Raw genomic sequence first — 17,158 nt, forward strand, 5'->3', positions numbered from 1 at the left:
TTATTTTCCCCTATTTTCCAATTTTGATTTCTGTTCACATGCTTCATTATTTCCTGCTTTCCAAAAAACGTCTGAAATATGCTTCACATTGTGGCTGCCTGCTGTGTCACTTTATGTGAGCGGGGCAGAGAATCAAAGTAGTTATTCATTTCACTGAGTTATCACTCATTGTTCAAAATGTATAGATTAGGTTTCTAGCTGTCAACGAGAAGGACTTTGGTACAGCCTCAGGGTATGAAGCATCTCATAAATGCTGTAGTAAATTAATGTTCGAGGCATGTGGGCTGCTGAATTCATATCTGTGCATAGATCGCCGCCTGGTGTTGGGTCCGGATGATTGCACATTGTTGTCCTGGAAGAGTCTTCGAAGTATCACGAGATAGGTGGCTCCTCCCCTGGACTACAGTGCGCATGGGCATCGACTCCATCCCCAGATTGTTTTTTTCCGCCATTGGGTTCGGATGTCTTTGGTTCCCTCTTGTCGGAATCGATAAAAATTAACTTAACTTTACTTGAGACCAAAAGGTCTTTAGGACTGGCGTCGGTATTGTCTTGCGTTCGGCTTCGCAACTTTCCTCGGCTTCAAGCCAGGCTTGTACTTCCGCGTGCTTTCGGCGCGGAAGGGCCTAGTCAACGCTCCAGAATCTTCGACCATCCATCATGGAACGAAGTCCATTCAAACGATGTCCGGTGTGTAACTTGAAGTACCCACACATCGACGTCCACCCGGTGTGCAACAAGTGCCTGTCGCCGGACCACGACGAGGCCAAGTGTATGGCTTGTTCAAGGTTCCGGTCCAAGAAAACACTCTAGCTCCGTCGAGCTGCGCGCCTGGAGGCCCAGCAATCTGCACTGGCGCCTACGGACATTTTCGATGCTGGGAAGGTCGAGGATGAAGATATCCAGGACATCTGAGTCTAACCCCGCGTCGGAGGTCGAGGACGACTACGACGCCGAGGCCGAAGATTTCGGTGAAGTCGTCGAGGAGGTAGGGGACGACGACGGGGCCCTTGGCACCATGGAGGATAGCTCGGATTAGGAGCTTCCTCAAACAGACTCCGGGGCCGTTCAAATAAATAAGGCCCAGGTCAAGGGATCGCCTTCGGGCCTTACCCGGAACCTTGTTGTGAGTTCCTCGGCCCCGCCTGCTGGCCTGGCCACGGACATTGGTACCGATTCACTCCCGGTGACACACAAACCGAAAGTGAAATCTACGGTCTCGACGCCAGAGATATCGAAACCGAAAGTGCGCATCGCATTGGTCGGATCGAAGGCTTCGGAGGCCTCGGCACCAAAGAAATCTAAGATGGCCGTCGAGCCGAAGAGCCATGTCAAAATGGCCGACCCGAAGGCTACTACGTCGAAGCCGAAGGTTAAGGGGTCGGACGTGGCCGCATCGGCGCCGAAGACTGTCGACGCCGGCAAGGGTCGACTCGATCACAAGAAGACGGTCGACCCCAAGAGGTCTCTTACCGACCCGAAGAAGCGGCCAGACGACCCGAAGACCCTCTCTGCCCCGCTTCCACACGACAAGGCCAAGGGAGCTGCGCCGAGTGCGTCGACTCCGAGGGGAACCTCGTCTGACTCCACTCCTAAAACAACCGATAAGGACTGTCGACCCGGCGCGTCCATCCGCCGTGTTCACACAGAAGATTACCGAGTCCCTACAGCGCATTCGGGACGGCGCCGCAGCGGTTGAGCCGAAAGACCCTCCGCCGGACAAGCCTCAAGAGAAACCGGCGAAGGCGCCCACGCCGATCCTTTTCACCTTGCCGCCTAAGACTGCGCCGAAGGCTTTCGCTGCTAAACCGGGGGCCGGCGTGCCCGAGAAGGTGTCTTCGACGCCGAAGGCGTCGTTGGTGGTCCTCGGCCCACGGCCTCGACAACTTTCAGAGGACGAGCGTTAGGAACATTTAATCGACGCCGAAACGGGTAGGCTTTCCCTCCTGAAGAGGAAAATCACCCCGGAGCCCCAATTGGAGTCGTACAAGATCCCACTCAAACAGTAGATGGACTCTGCTGGTACTCCAGCCTTGGTGGAGCTCATTTCTCACTCCAATGTAGACGCTGGTGAGGGCGACGGAGGATGAATACAGCTATCCAGTCTACACCGACCCAGAGGATGTGACAGAGCCCTGGTCTGCTGGTGGTGAGCCTGGGGACCCGCATTCTGGGCAGGACCCTCAGCTCTTCTCCGCGAAAACGTCCCCCACTGAGGACTCTGCAGCTTTCAATGCCCTCATTGAGCGGGCAGCGGGCAATCACAACGTCGAGCTGCATGCTGACCCTGTGGACGTCGACTTCCTCTTTGACACCTTTTCTGTCTCTGAAAAGACTGTAAAAACTCTGCCAATGCTGAAGGGTGTTTTAAAGCACGCTGCTGAGGTCTTCAAAGAACCCACCAGGGCGAGAGTCATCAACCCGAGGATCGACAAAAAGTACAAGGCGGCTCCCACAGATCCAACTTATATTAAGGGACAGTTGCCTCTGGACTCCCTGGTTGTCTCCAATGCCCGGAAGAGGGCCAACTCGCAGACTGCGGGTGATGCTCCTCCCCCAGACAAAGAATCAAAATTCTTTGAGGCTTCGGGGAAGAGGGTGGCAGCGCAGGCAGCCAACATATGGCGCATCTTTAACACGCAGGCGCTCCTGGCGCGTTATGACAGGGCACACTGATACCCTAGAGACCCTTTTGCAACATCTACCCGATCAATATAAGGAAGGGGCAGAAATGTTAATACAGGAGAAGAAGCTGATCTCCAACGCTTCCATAAAGTGCGCTCTGGACACGGCTGACACCGCCGCACGCGCGATTAACACTAGCGTTATGCTTCGTAGACATGCATGGCTACGGATATCTGGGTTCAAGCAGGACATTCAAACCACCATCTTGAACCAAACGGTCAACCCAGTTCACCTGTTTGGCCCTGAGTTTGATACCACCCTTGAGAAGATGAAAAAGGACACCAACACTGCAAAATCCATGGGTACCTTGCAGTCCCAGCAGTTTCGGACTCGGTCCTTTCGTCGCTCCAATACTAGAGGCACCTCAAGGGGTCAACTTTCGCAGTCAGCGCAGTTCTACAAAAGCAACACCCAGACTACTTATGCCAACAAGGGTCGAGGTGGATACCGCGGCAACAACGCCAAGGGCAGAGGACGTGGCAACAACAGCTCCAGGTCCTCTACTGCCAACAAACAGTGACGCATTGTCACTGCCCCCGACCATACAACACCGGTCAGGGGAAGACTCCAGCAGTTCCTGCCCGTGTGGAAGTCCATCACCACGGACAGGTGGGTCACAAAGCTTATCCAATTTGGTTATTGTCTGGAGCTCACATCCACTCCACCCAACATGCCCCCAAGGCACCGTCCTATGTCCGCCGAGCACTTGCACTTATTGCAGCAGGAGGTCACAGTCATGCTGCCAAAAGGGGCAATAGAGCTCGTGCCCTTGCAGGAAAGAGGCTCGAGAGTTTACTCCCTGTACTTCCTGATTCCAAAGAAGGACGAATCCCTCAGGCCCATCCTGGATCTCAGGCCCCTCAACTTTTACATCCTATCAGAGCATTTCCACATGCTAACACTGCAGCAAGTTCTCCCACTGCTTCAACAGGGGTACTTTCTGGCAACTCTGGACCTGAAGGATGCGTACTTCCACATTCTGCTACATCCTTCACACAGAAAATACCTCTGGTTCACCATCCAAAACAAGCACTACCAATTCAAGGTTTTGCCTTTCGGGGTCACCACTACACCCAGGGTATTCACAAAGTGCCTGGCGACGGTGGCGGCGCATCTGAGACGTCAAAACATCCACGTCTACCCCTATCTGGACGACTGGCTCATTCAGGCGAAGTCGGCCCAGCAGTGCGCCGACCATGTGTCCCACACCATTCACCTCCTGCGCGATCTGGGATTCTCACTGAATTACCCAAAATCCCATCTCCAGCCCGCCCACATACGGCAGTATCTGGGTGCGACCATAGACACTTTGGCGGCCACAGCCCAGCCCAATTCAGTGAGTCGGCAGCATTCAATCGCTGATCCAAAAGTTCAGACCTCAACACTCGCTTCCAGCAAGAGTGTTCATGCAGTTAATAGGCATGATGGCCTCCTGCATCTCCATTGTCCCGCACGCCAGACTACATATGCGTCCGCTTCAGGAGTGCTTAGCACGTCAATGGACTCAGGCTCACAACCAGTTGAAATACCTAGTATTGGTGAGTGGTCGGGCATACAACTCTCTGCATTGGTGGAATCCACGAAACCTTTACAAGGGTCGACCGTTCCAGGAGCCTGTGCCGGAGATTATCCTGACCACGGACGCATCTCTCCAGGGATGGGGAGCGCATGTACTCCAATACACTGTGCAGGGACTATGGATGCAACAACAGGGGAAGATGCACATCAGTGTTCTAGAACTGATGGCGATCTTCATGGCACTGAAGGCTTTCAAAGTACATCTATGCAACAATGTCGTGTTGATTCGGACGGACAACATGACGGCAATGTACTACATTCAAAAGCAGGGAGGCAGACACTCTCCGCAGCTGTCTCATCTGGCTCAGAGCATGTGGAAGTGGGCCATTCAGAGGAACATATTCCTCATGGCAGAGCACCTCCCGGGCAAGGACAATCAGATGGCGGACCTGCTCAGCAGACACAGCCACCAGATGCACGAGTGGGAGATACATCCATCAGTACTCCAGCCGTACTTCCAAAGGTGGGGTCATCCAGAGATAGACCTGTTCGCCACAAACGAGAACGCAAAGTGCCAAAGCCCAGGTTCCCACACCCACAGTCGCAGGGCAATGCGATATGGATGAACTGGTCAGGCAAATTTGCGTACGCTTTTCCCCCCAGCACCTCTGATACCGCTGGTGGCACGCAAGCTCAGGCAGCACTCGATGACTCTCATCCTAGTTGCTCCAACGTGGGCTCGCCAACCATGGTACACCACGTTTCTAGAACTGTCCGTGGTACCGCATCAAAGGCTACATCTCACACCCAGCCTTCTGACGCAGAGCCATGGCGACATTTAGCACCCAGATCCGCAACAGCTCAACCTGGCGATCTGGCTCCTGAAGTCCTAGAGTTTGGCTACCTAAACTTACCTCCCGACTGCATGGACATCATTCGGGAGGCGAGGAAGCCCACTACTAGAGCCTGCTATGCGGCAAAATGGAAGCGGTTTGTCATTTATTGTGTGAACCACAACATTAACCCGCTGGATGCTTCTATTCAGAACATCATCATTTACCTTTTTCATCTGTACAAGTGTAATCTGGCCTATACTTCCATTCATCTGTCTGCAATGGCCGCTTATCTCCAAAATAGACAGCACCTTTCACTCTTCAAGGTGCCTGCCATCAAAGCTTTTTTGGAAGGCCTCAAACGAGTCATTCCACCACGGACTCCGCCAGCTCCTGAGTGGAACCTCAATGTGGTTCTTACCAGGCTGATGGGTCCTCCCTTTGAACCACTGCATTCCTGCGAGATTCAATTCTTGACATGGAAAGTGGCGTTCCTCGTAGCAATTACATCACTACGGAGGGTTAGTTAATTACAAGCCCTCACAATCCAAGAGCCATTTATCCAAATTCATTCCAACAGGGTAGTGCTCCGCACTAATCCTAAGTTTCTGCCCAAGGTTGTGTCTCAGTTCCACATCAACCAAACAATCGAATTACCTGTTTTCTTTCAAAATCCTGAATCATTAGCGGAGCGGATGCTCCATACCCTTGACGTTAAACGGGCCCTAATGTATTACATTGATAGGACCAAGGATTTTAGAAAGACTAAGCAACTCTTTGTCGCCTTTGCACCACACCACAAAGGTAACCCTATTTCCAAGGCTGGTATTGCTAGGTGGATCGTTAAATGTTTTCAGATCTGCTATCTCAAAGCTAAGCGTACTCTTACCATTCCACCAAGAGCCCACTCCACCAGAAAGTTGGGGGCCTCTATGGCATTCCCTGGAAACATTCCTTTAGAAGACATATGTAGAGCAGCCACATGATCTACCACACACACATTTACTAAGCATTACTGTGTTGATGTGCACTCCAAACAGCAAGCAACTGCAGGGCAGGCTGTTCTCAAGACACTTTATCAAACTGCTGCAGCTGGCACGGGCGGCCGCCGCTAATGGAGGGACTGCTATGTATTTTATGCACAGATATGAATTCAGCAGCCCACATGCCTCGAACCGAATATGCTACTTACCAGTATGCATCTGTTCTTGGCATGTAGGGCTGCTGACATTCATATCGCCCGCCCTCCTCCCCGGCGCCTGTAGCAGCTGCAGTATTCACATATACTCATAGCATGGTCATCATTCACTGAGTTTCACTCCATCTTGGCCACAATGGCTAAAAACAATCTGGGGATGGAGTCGATGCCCATGCGCACTGTAGTCCAGGGGAGGAGCCACCTATCCCGTGATACTTCGAAGACTCTTCCAGGACAACAATGTGCAATCATCCGGACCCAACACTAGGCGGCGATCTATGCACAGATATGAATGTCAGCAGCCCTACATGCCAAGAAAGATGCATACTGGTAAGTAGCATATTCGACTTTAACAATTTTGAAATCCACCAAAGTCTAAAATGTGCTTCAAAATGTCCATGTTTAATTCTTTTAGGAATCCCATATTTAAATCAGGAAGAGGAAAGACAGCTGCGAGAGCAGTACGAGATGCGCTCCCAGTCAAATGGTGCAAGCACCATGTCCTACATCTCTCCCAACTCCCAAAAGACGCCAGTGAATGTACCGGAAGATCAGAAGCAGTTTATTGAGACAGTGATGTAAGTGGAAATCCTACTCAAGTTCAATATGGAGTCTATAGGCTGGGATATCTTGTTAATTCACATCATATTGTTTCTGCTTACCCTTCTTACAGAGCCAGTTTCTGTAACTACGAAAGTTATTGTATATGTGAAATATACAAATGTATAATTAGTTGTGTAACCATTCTTTTCTGGCACTTTAGGAGAAATTGAGTCTGTTCCATGAGAAATACATGTAGGACATAGGACTAGTATGTGGGAGACAACTTTGGAATTTCATCTTTTTGGTTCTACTGATTGGATGTTTGTTGTTACTTTATTTATTAAAAGGTACTTATTTTTCTAAACTTGTGGGATTTTTCTTGCAGTGTTTTCTCTTTATTACGGTTAAGTGTGCTGCATAAATAATTTACACTTTGACTCTTGTTAAGCCTGACTGCTTTAGTTACGCACACGTTAATTTACCCTACAGGTTAATTTGTGATTCACCTTGAGAGAAATTGTAGTTGTTGCTTGCAAAGTGTCATCACCTCCTACCTGAAAATCCAATTTCACTCACATCCCATTTATATGGGGTCAGGGCCATAATTGGTAGTCTAAGCAGTGTATTGAAACCTCCACAAATATTAGTTCAATCTTTGTCTCCTTGGGTTTTTGCTGCTCTGTAACCTATAAAGAATATAAATCTGTAGTAGTTTGAAAGCATTAAAGAAAGGTATTACGTTTTTGTCACCTTAATTCGTCAAATGAAAGCTGGGTTCATGCTCTCTAAAGAATTTTGTCTGAGTCCTAATCTGTTATATTTTGTTTGTTGCCACCTACAATCGCAATGAAAATGTTCCTAGCTCTAGCGAAGGTAAATTTCAATTCTGTTAAAGACACAGATGAGGATTATGCTTTTTCCTTCTTGATTTTAATGTAACTTCAAAACACAGCAGCCATTAAAACACAACTACATTTCCTATGAACACCAGGGAAAGCAACAGCAAAACTGGAGTCCTTTCTTAATGTCCTTGACCAGGCTCCCATAACATCCTATGACTCTTCCTGTTACTCCTTTCTTCGCGCGAATCATGCAATTCTTTCCCATCATGAGTCCTGTTTTGACCCTTTGTTTCCTGCACAGACTGTGTGTCGGTAAACTGATAATACCCAGCTTGTCATACAGTAGTGACAACAATCAGTCCAGACAATGTAGCACAGTGAAACCTTGCAACAACTTCACAGTTCATCTAATCAAAGAAGAGGTCTACATCCCGCCTGGTTGCTGGGTGGGATAATCCTCTCCTCCGTGTCCTTGATAGAATTGAAACTTGCCTCCAGTAGAGCTAGGCAAATTTTCATTCTATGTCAGGACTGGAGGCGAGGATTATGCTCCTTCAAAGCTTACTTACCACCACCTGGTCTACATTCAGCACTGGTTTAAAACAAAACCTCTTAAATGTGGAGTCCAAAGACGAGTCTGCTACCCTCATGAGGTCCTCCAATCATTCACCCAATGTAAATGCTTTTGAGGCCGTTGCTCCCCGTGCAGAATGCACCCCGAGGCCTTCGTGTCAATACCCGCCTCCTGCATTACCCACCTAACCCAGCGTGCTATCGTAAGTGAAGAGACCACCTTGAATGGATTTCTGAGTGCAATCAGTTGTCGTTCGCCTGGCGGACGGACTTCCTCAGTTATCTCTTCGTAGGTCCCAAGACATTTCACCACACAGAGCTTAGGGGATTCAAAGAAGGCTGGATAAGAGATAGAGCGGCTCTTCGACTTGGTACGCCTACTTATTGTAAAGGTCACTCAGACAGGAGAAAAGACTCTAGCCGTGATATCCAAGGCACACACGTCTGAAACCTTTTTGCATGAGATGAGGTACAGTAGCATTGCCGGCTTCACTGAAATCTCTTTCCGAGACAGCAACTGGTTCGGTTGCCATGCCAAAAATACGTTCAAGACCAAATTGATATCCTAAAGGGTAGTATACCACAGTTCTGGTGGGAGAGACAAACCGATCCCTTTCAGTAACCTGCAGACCAAGAGATGTTCGCCCACCGGGGAATGCCCCGCCGAGATGAGTCCGGATAGCATTTTTTGACCGTCCCTCTTCCGCCAGATTTGCAAGGAAATTGAGGACCTGAATTCTATCTGATCCCACTGTATCCACTTCCCTTTGCAAACACCAACATACCCATCATGTCCATGAGGACTGAGACTGATAACGATTCGTTGTGCTGTCAGCCCAGGCTCTGGACAGCAGGAACTCTGCGTGACTCGAAAGGCCTGGTAGTCTCCACCTGTGCCTGTAATCCGCCACGCCATGATGTGTAACGAGCCTTCATCCGCCAAATGGTGAGGCTTGTTGTCTGGATTCGTCAGAATTCGAGGAAAGTGGGGGAGTCTGATTTGAGAAGGCAAAGAAAGTTCCAGTAGAACCGGAAACCATTTGCGACCTCCAAAGCGGCGTTAACACCACGTTCGCCCTCTGCCTGCAAACCAGGGTAGCTGCCCGGGTGATCATTGAGAATGGGAGGAAGGCGCGTAACCCCTCTCCTGGCCCCAGTTCCGGAGGAAAGCATCCGTCACCTTTGCCTGCGTATCCGGCCTCCAGCTGAAGAACCGTGGCAGTTGGTGATCGAGGCGGCACGCAAACAGGTCGACCAAAAAAGGACCCCATTTGTCGGACAGCAGTTGGAAAACTTGAGGGTCCAGCTTCCAGATGCTGGTGTCTCGCAGGTGATGGGAGTGCCAGTCTGCCACTTGATTGTCCTGACCAAGAAGGTATTCGCAGTTACTGACGCCTGGTTGTCCATGCAGACATTCCAGAACTCCTTTGCCATGTTTGCCAAGGCGCGGGATCTGGGACCCCCAGATGATTGATATATCTCACAGCTGAGGCATTGTCAATCTTTAAGAGCACGGAGGACTCGATCCGGTCCTTTGTCCAACATCGGATCGTGAACAAGCCGGCCTTGAGCTCCAGGCAAATTGTCTAGGTGCTGCTCTTGAGGAGACCAATTTCTGCCTGTGGAAAAGTCCCCACACCAGGTGCCCCAGCCTGACCTGCTGGCGTCCGACTCTCACCAAGTCTGGATCGGAACCGAAGATAGCTCTCCCTTTCCAGGCCTCCATGTGACCTAACCACCACTCCTACCCTTCTCTTACCTAGTCCGTCAATGAAACTACTTGCGAGTAAGTGCGGCCCCTCCTTAAATGGTGCGCTACAAGGCCCAATAGTGCAGCAGGCTGGGAAAAATCTATTGTATCGAGGAGGAGAGCAGGCCCACCAGGTGCACGATCTGTCTCAGTAAAGTACGTTGTTTGGCCAAAGTTTGTTGAATCTTGTGACCTATCTTCGTGACCTTCCGAGAGGAAGACTCAGGGAAGAAGAGGTGGAGTCTGTCGAAACCCAAAAGGACCGCCTTCTGTGTTGGGGCAAGGAGAGACATCTGCTCCTTTATCACGAACCCTAGGCCCTGTAACAGGTCGACTGCCAACTGACTATGTGCCTTCAGCCTCGAGGGACACTGTGCTAGGATGAGCATATCATCCAAATAGATCAGCCAAATCTCCTGAGCTTGCAGGAATTCCACCACTGGTTTGAGGACCTTGGTGAAGCACCAAGGGGCTGACTAGAGGCCAGAAGGCAGAGTTAGAAACTTGTAGGCCTGACTGCGCCATAGAAATTGGATAAAACTATGGTTATGGGTAAAGATCAGGACAGTCTGGTACTCATCCTTCAGGTCCAGGCGCACCTTCCAATCAGATGGAAGCAGCATGTCCCTGAGAAGATGGATACCATCCATCAAGTGGCGATATACCAGCCACTCGTTGAATCCCTGAGGTTGATTACCGGCCTCTGGCCCCCATCGGCCTTCTCGACCAAGAGGAGGTTGCTGAGAAAACCCTTGGGGGTATCACCGTTCGACAGACTGCCCCCTTCTGACGCAGAGCCAACACCTCTTTGTCTATCATAGCCATGTCGGGGGAGAAAAAGGAAATGGAGCGGGCGGGCGTATTGGTGGGGGAGGGGTGGGGGGGGTGGACTGTAAAACTCTATTTGAAATCCCTGGACAGTCTGCAGAACCCATGCATCCGCAGTAATGGCCGCCCATGCTGGGAAGAACAAAGCCAACTGCCCCCCCCCCCCCCACCTTCAGCTGCGCTGAGGAAATAACACACTATTTGATTTGTTTTTGTTGCCGCCCTTGTATCCTTTGCAGCCTTTGATGCATTGCCCTCTTGTCTGGTAAAAGTTGTTGAAGCACAGGTTAGCCTTATACTGCCCGTGCCCAGAGCCTTGCCCCTTTGCTTTGGGGCAGGGAGGGAAGAGAAGCGACTGGTGGAGTGGCCCCTGCAACGACTGGGCCCTTGGAAAACCCGGCAGTTGAAGACCCTCAATATTTGTCTGTGCCTTGTCCAGCGATGTAAACAATCCCACAAACTTTACCAATTCTTGAACAAATGGGTCGCCAAACAATCCCCCCTGCACATCCGTTCCTGCCTCCGAGGAAGCCAGGTCCCCCAATTTAGGGTCCACCTTGATCAACAAGGTCTAGAGGAACCTGCTTCCTTATCCTACTTCTCTGGGTAGTCCCCATCCTGAGGCAGAGGTGAATCTGGGCAGGGAGGATCCGAATCGGGAGTGGGAAGGCCCTGTGGAGGTTCCGGAGGGAAAGACTTGACCAGGAAAGCCTGCTTAAGATGCACAAACATGTCCTTGTCCATCCCCTCCTCACACTTCTTGAGGAGGGGAGACCCTGACTGCATCCTCCTGACGGACCTTACACTATGCAGGGACAGAACCATACTGTGCAATCTTTACACACTACTGCAATATTTTTTCTGACAATCTCTGCTCTATAAGGGCAATCAGGTTGTTTACTGCCCTGTATATGTGTTGGTGTCAGTGGCCTCATAAGTCGTCATTCCATTGGAGGTAGGCCAGAAAGTTCTCCTCGTATGTCTCATGCTCCATAGTAAATGAAGGAGGGAAGGTCCTAACGTGAATAAGGAGGCCAAGGTCCAACAAGGAACAGCACATGCTGGGTGTGAGCACTATGGGCTGAGGTGACACCATAAAAATGTGAGTATCCCAGAAGTCACACAATTATTCAGGCACGAGCCTTGGGACACCCCTAACACCCTCACTGTTTTAGGGTCCTGCTGCCCGGGTTAAGGTGTCCCCACTTAGACCACTCTGGCTCAGACAATACTGGCCCCTCCGGGCGTCGATCCCACTGTGCACCGCACCACTGGCTGCCCCAGCGTGGTGTTAGCATCAACAATGCAGGAGAGAGTACAGGTCCAGTTCTTTGCTGGGCAATGACCAGGCAGCCAGGGAGGCACGAGCAGTATCTGGCTGTCCGGAGTGCATTTGAATTCCCAGATTAGAGATGCGTGCCTTGGGCCTTAATGTTGCGGCAGCCCCGCAGCGCCCTCTATTGGCTCTGGACCGCAACGTGGTAATGTTGGGCAATCTCGTTGTGTAAGGAACGCAGTAGCGGTCCTGTGACCAACCGGGTATTTGTAAAGAAACAAGACGCACATCCGGGTACAGTCACGCAGCGCTTCCCTTGCAGTGAACTCAATCACTTGACACTTAAGGGAGAAAAAAGGCCCACTTAACTGGCTGCCGAGCAGCAAAGAAAGAGGAGGAAGAGTCAAAGGATGTTATTGGGGCCTGGTCATGGACCTGGTCTCATACAGGAAGACAGTGATTCAGGCGTTCATAATGTCCAGATTGGACTATGGTAATTCACTGTATCTCGGCCAGCCTGAATATCTTTTGAGCCAACTACAAATGATCCAGAACTCAGCAGCCAGGGCCATTTTCCTGTTGGGTTCTAGAACTTATACCACCCAGCTTCTGTCCTCACTTCATTGGCTTCCAGTCCGGAAAAGAATTCAGTTTAAAGCACTGGCTCTGGTTTTTAAAGCCTTCCATAAGATCGGAGCTCCTTATCTTAGGGAAAGATTTCAGGCTTATCTCCCTCAGCGCTCCCTGAGATCTTAATCTCAACTTTTGATCACCACTCTTAGGGTGCTACGGGCCCAGATAAGGGTAGATCTTTTCACGCAACTACCTCACGGTGGTGGAATAGTCTCCCTTTCGCGATCAGACGCTGTCCTGACGTTCTTACCTTTAGGAAAAGGCTTAAAACGTGGGTCTTTCAGTTGTGAGTCTTTGGCAGTGTTTTGGTTGTGTTTTATGTTAATTGACATTTGGATGTTTTTAACGCTGGGACACTCCAGGGAGTATACCTGCGCTCTATAAATGTGTTAACATAACATAAGAAAGGACTCCGAAATATTTGCTTTTGCTTTCCTGGTGTTCATGGGAATTGTAGTTGTGTTTTAATAGCTGCTGTGTTTTGATGTTACATTAAAGCGAAGAAGGAAAAAGGATAATCTTCGACTCTGGTCCTGATGTAGAATTTCTCTTTTAAGACCCTAACCAGTTGTGCCATCTATAGTTGAGATGGTGAACAAGCAGTGGACCAAGTTGTAAATGTCATTTATCTGATTAATGAGGAGTCGCTAGTACACCATTGTTGGACTTGGCCTTTTTCCCCCAAAATTTTTCGCTTTTTGCCCCCCTAATTTGAATGACTCCCCCATGGTATTAAATATGTATGGACCATGTGTGGTAAGAGTTGCCCTGTTGTAAAATTAAATGTTATTAAATTGTGTGCAGAAAACAATCCCCATTTTAAAAATGTACCTGACTAAAATGTACTGTGTTCTTAAAATGGATGCCATGGCCATGGGTTTTGCCACTGGACTGCCATAGGTCAGCGGTCTAGATAATATTACCCAGCTACCCCTAGCTTTTGGAGGGAAAGCCTGGCACCCAGGGTGCTCACCCCCTCCCCTAGAACCAGTTTAGGCTAGATTTGCCAACATTCTAGAAGGTCCTGGCACTGCCTGGGAGGAGGGTATAAATAGGGAGAAGTGCCACCAGAAAGTCAGTCAGCGCTGGGACAAGGAAGAGAGGGGACCTGCTGCGAGTTGCTACCGCCACATGGGCCTGTGAGCTTGGCCCTGCACCCCTAGAACCCCCCCCCCCACCCCCCCTCTGCTGTCCCCATGGGCCCCTGTCAAGGGAGGGCCCCTGACTAGGTCCCTGTCACAGTTGGGATCTTGAACCATGCCAGCGCCGTGCTGAAAGAGCACTGAGAAGGGAAGGAGCTGATTGGATTCCCTCCAGGAGGTGAGGAGTTTGCCCCTGAGGAACTGCAGTGGGACTGTCTACCCCCTCCGGAGGAGCTGTGGGCCCCCCCTTGGAATGGCTGGGCCGTGTGGAGCCGCCTGGGGAGGATTGGGCCCCTGAGGGACTGTGGCTGTTGTGGCCCCCGGAGTGCTGTTTGCCCAGAAGGGTGAAGAATGGCCGCCTGAGACATGTCTGGAAGACCTGTCTGCCCCTCTGGAGTGCTGTGCACCAAAGTGCTGTGAGGCCTGAGCTGGCTGTGCTTCCCGTGACTCAAACGCTGTAGCCTCCTGTGAAGCGCTGGAATCAAAAGGCGCTCTTCTCTTCAAGCACCATCCTACCCTGCAAGGTGCTGCATTTTGCCCCCAAGCGCTCACCTGCTGTCTCCGGTGAAGCGCGTCTTGTGTGGTGCCGCCGAGCGCCCCAGTTCCCCGAGGCGCTGTAATTTCCCGGCGCTGTCTGCCGCTGTAGCGCTGTGCCTGGAAGCGCTAGCAGTCCCCCTCATCGCAGCTGAGTTTGCCCTGTCAGGCGCGGTGATCTGTCCCGGGCGGCCTTGGTGTCAAGAGAGGGCCGCCGCCGTGGTGCTGTGGGCCGTAACCGGCCAGTTAGCGTACAGTGCTTCGGGAGCCCGCGCTTTCGCCTGGAGCCTCCTGCCCTGTGGAATGCCCAGTTGCGGCGGCCCCTGGTGTGAGGAGAGGGCCGCCGGAGTTCGAAGTGGGCCGCGCTAGGCCCGAGAAGCCAGCCTTGACCTGCCCACGTGACGGTGGCGCCCGGCCGCGTCATTGGCCGCGCCCCCGCCCTTGCGGCACAGCCATTGGCCCTTGCGGCCGCACCCCTGAAGGGCCGTGCACGGATTGGTTGCCCTGCCGGGCAGCAGGAAGAGGCCCGAAAAGCCCCGGGTTCCGTGAGGAAGAGGGAACCCGGGTGAAGCCACCGAGGTCGCCGCTGGTGAGCCGGAGGAAGAGCGACCCGAAGCCTGGGTCCCCGTGTGGAAGGCGGAGGACCCGGGTGAAGTACCGGTGGAAGAGGCGGGGCCGGGGCACACTGTCGGTGCCAGCCCCGCCGCCACAAAAGAAAGGGAGCCCTGCCGTTGTGTGGAAGGACCTGGGTGAGGAGCTAAGCTGTGGCGGGCTCCCACGAGGGAGAGGGAAGCCCCGCGGTGCCACCGCTTTGGACTGAGAGGGAGGAGGCATCGAGGCACGGGTCGGTGCCTGCCCCTCCCCCCGCCTAGCGTGAAGATCTTCGAGGACTCAGCAAAAGGGTGTCAGAACCCCCGGAGAAGACCGCGAGGAGCCTCTGGATCGCCCCCCCCCCCCCCTTTTACAAAGGGGCAAGCACTGCAATGTGGTGAGAGCCTGGAGCTTGGACCTCCCAAGGAGCCCGGTGAGTGGGGCCTCGGCTGCGTGGTGGTTGGGGGGCTGTAGTCGGGGCACAGGGTCGGTGTCCGCCCCAAGGACCGGATTAACTTTCCAGGTGCCCCGTCTGGCAGTGGGCACCTGCAACGTTGGGTCCCAACAGACTGTGCCAGTTGTAGAGGGACCTATATCAAGCCCATAGGGTCACCCTAGGAGCTATGGAGGCTTAGAGGGCGACTTAACTTTTGTGCCTAGGGGACTAGTCAGGTGTGTTCTGCCCCCTGTTACCTGTGTAGGCCTGATACTCCCTCTGCATGGGTACGCCCGAGGTTCTTAGGCCTGGAAGTTCATGCCCACGATGGGTGGTGACTCTGCCCAAGGAGTGCTTAGCCCTAGCCTAACGAAAAGGTTGACGGTTGAGAACAGGTTCTACATCTGATTAAAAGCTTTACATTGACCGAAATGTCATTTCCTCATGTAATTCACTGCTTAATCCTGCTGAAGGAAGTGTTCTTCCCTGGCAAGAGTAGATTTATTCCGGCTTGGTATGTTCCAGTTACCTGTCCAGGTACAATGCGCTTCTGCGCCTGAGGTTCCTTGTAGGCGGATTAACCTGCTGAGGTGTGTGTCGAATGTTAAATGCATTTGGGCTGTTGTGATATAACCACAGGGATGATGGAATAGACCAGTTGGTGCCTTTCATTGCAGGTGTGCCCGAGGCTGGCCTGACATGCTGTTCCAGGCCCCAAGTCACATCCCCTGTTAAGAAGCAAGCCTTTCTGATTTGTTACAGGTGCTCCGGTCTAATATTAAACGTGCTGTGATGTTCTGTTTTCCCTTACAGGGGTTGGGTGGGCGTTGTCACGCATGAGGTGTACTTACGCTAATGTTGCAACTTACCATTTCAGCCAACCTCCTAAGGATGAGAGCCTGAGTTGGCCCCGCCAGATTGGCCCCAGGTCTAGTGTTTAGTTAACCATCCTTTTTCCTTTCAGCTATGGACTATGGACTCACCCCTTTTTGTCCCATGTAAATAATTCCCCATGATGTACTTGGCTCTGGTGCCAGTTGGCGCCTTGTTGTGACTACCACTATTTTGTTCCTTTTTACCTTGCAGGTTGGAGACATCACTAAACTTAATCTTTTTCCAACCAAAGGTGGTGTCGTGACTCTTTTGTGGTGTGATTGATGTGTCGTCTGTGGGTACTGCGTGAATGCTTCACATGTCCTCGAAGTTTGGCCTGCCCGCTTGATGCCATGCTACCCCCTTGGAGATTTGGGTAACCCCCATTTCTTACACCATTAATAATAACTAGATTAATCCACTAACACTGTTTTTTCTACTACCCATTGTAAAAGCACTTCCAACACCTCTTCGGGAGTAATAAGTGCTGTATAGGTGCAATTACCTGACAGTACATTAGTTTCATAGCAATGCACTTTATGGGGATAAAATGGAACATTTTGATCTGCCACAGCGTTCTTGCAAGATAGTCGTCCGTTAAAAATGGGGCCACCATTTCCAGTCTTTGCCTGGGTAGGTTACACCAGAGTGTCTACGTTTTTTCTTGATGTTTTAATTTTCCTCACCGTACAAACATGTGTGCCCAGATGCCCACAGCACTCAAGCTAGGCTGCAAGAATAAATATCGCTTGCATATTTATATTTTGATATGAGCATATAAATGTAAAATATGTATTACAACCAAAGAATACATTTTTATATCAATAACATTCATTTATTGGGCTATACTTTAGGCCCTATTAATCATTCAATCAATTAAAATTACTATCTTCAATTAATACA

The 17,158-nt window shown here is 51.1% G+C and overlaps 1 protein-coding gene across 2 annotated transcripts in view; it reads left to right on the forward strand.

The window, feature by feature from the left end:
• Positions 1 to 17,158, forward strand: part of PARN (poly(A)-specific ribonuclease) — a 615,197-nt gene that overhangs the window by 82,014 nt on the left and 516,025 nt on the right. For both annotated transcript variants that reach the window (XM_086941354.1, XM_086941353.1), the window contains exon 7: positions 6,650 to 6,812. In XM_086941354.1, the coding sequence (XP_086797480.1) occupies positions 6,650 to 6,812 (163 nt within the window). The remainder of the gene's footprint in view (positions 1 to 6,649; positions 6,813 to 17,158) is intronic.

This window comes from Lissotriton vulgaris, chromosome 10, assembly GCF_964263255.1.
Source record: "Lissotriton vulgaris chromosome 10, aLisVul1.2, whole genome shotgun sequence".
NCBI lineage: Eukaryota > Metazoa > Chordata > Amphibia > Caudata > Salamandridae > Lissotriton > Lissotriton vulgaris.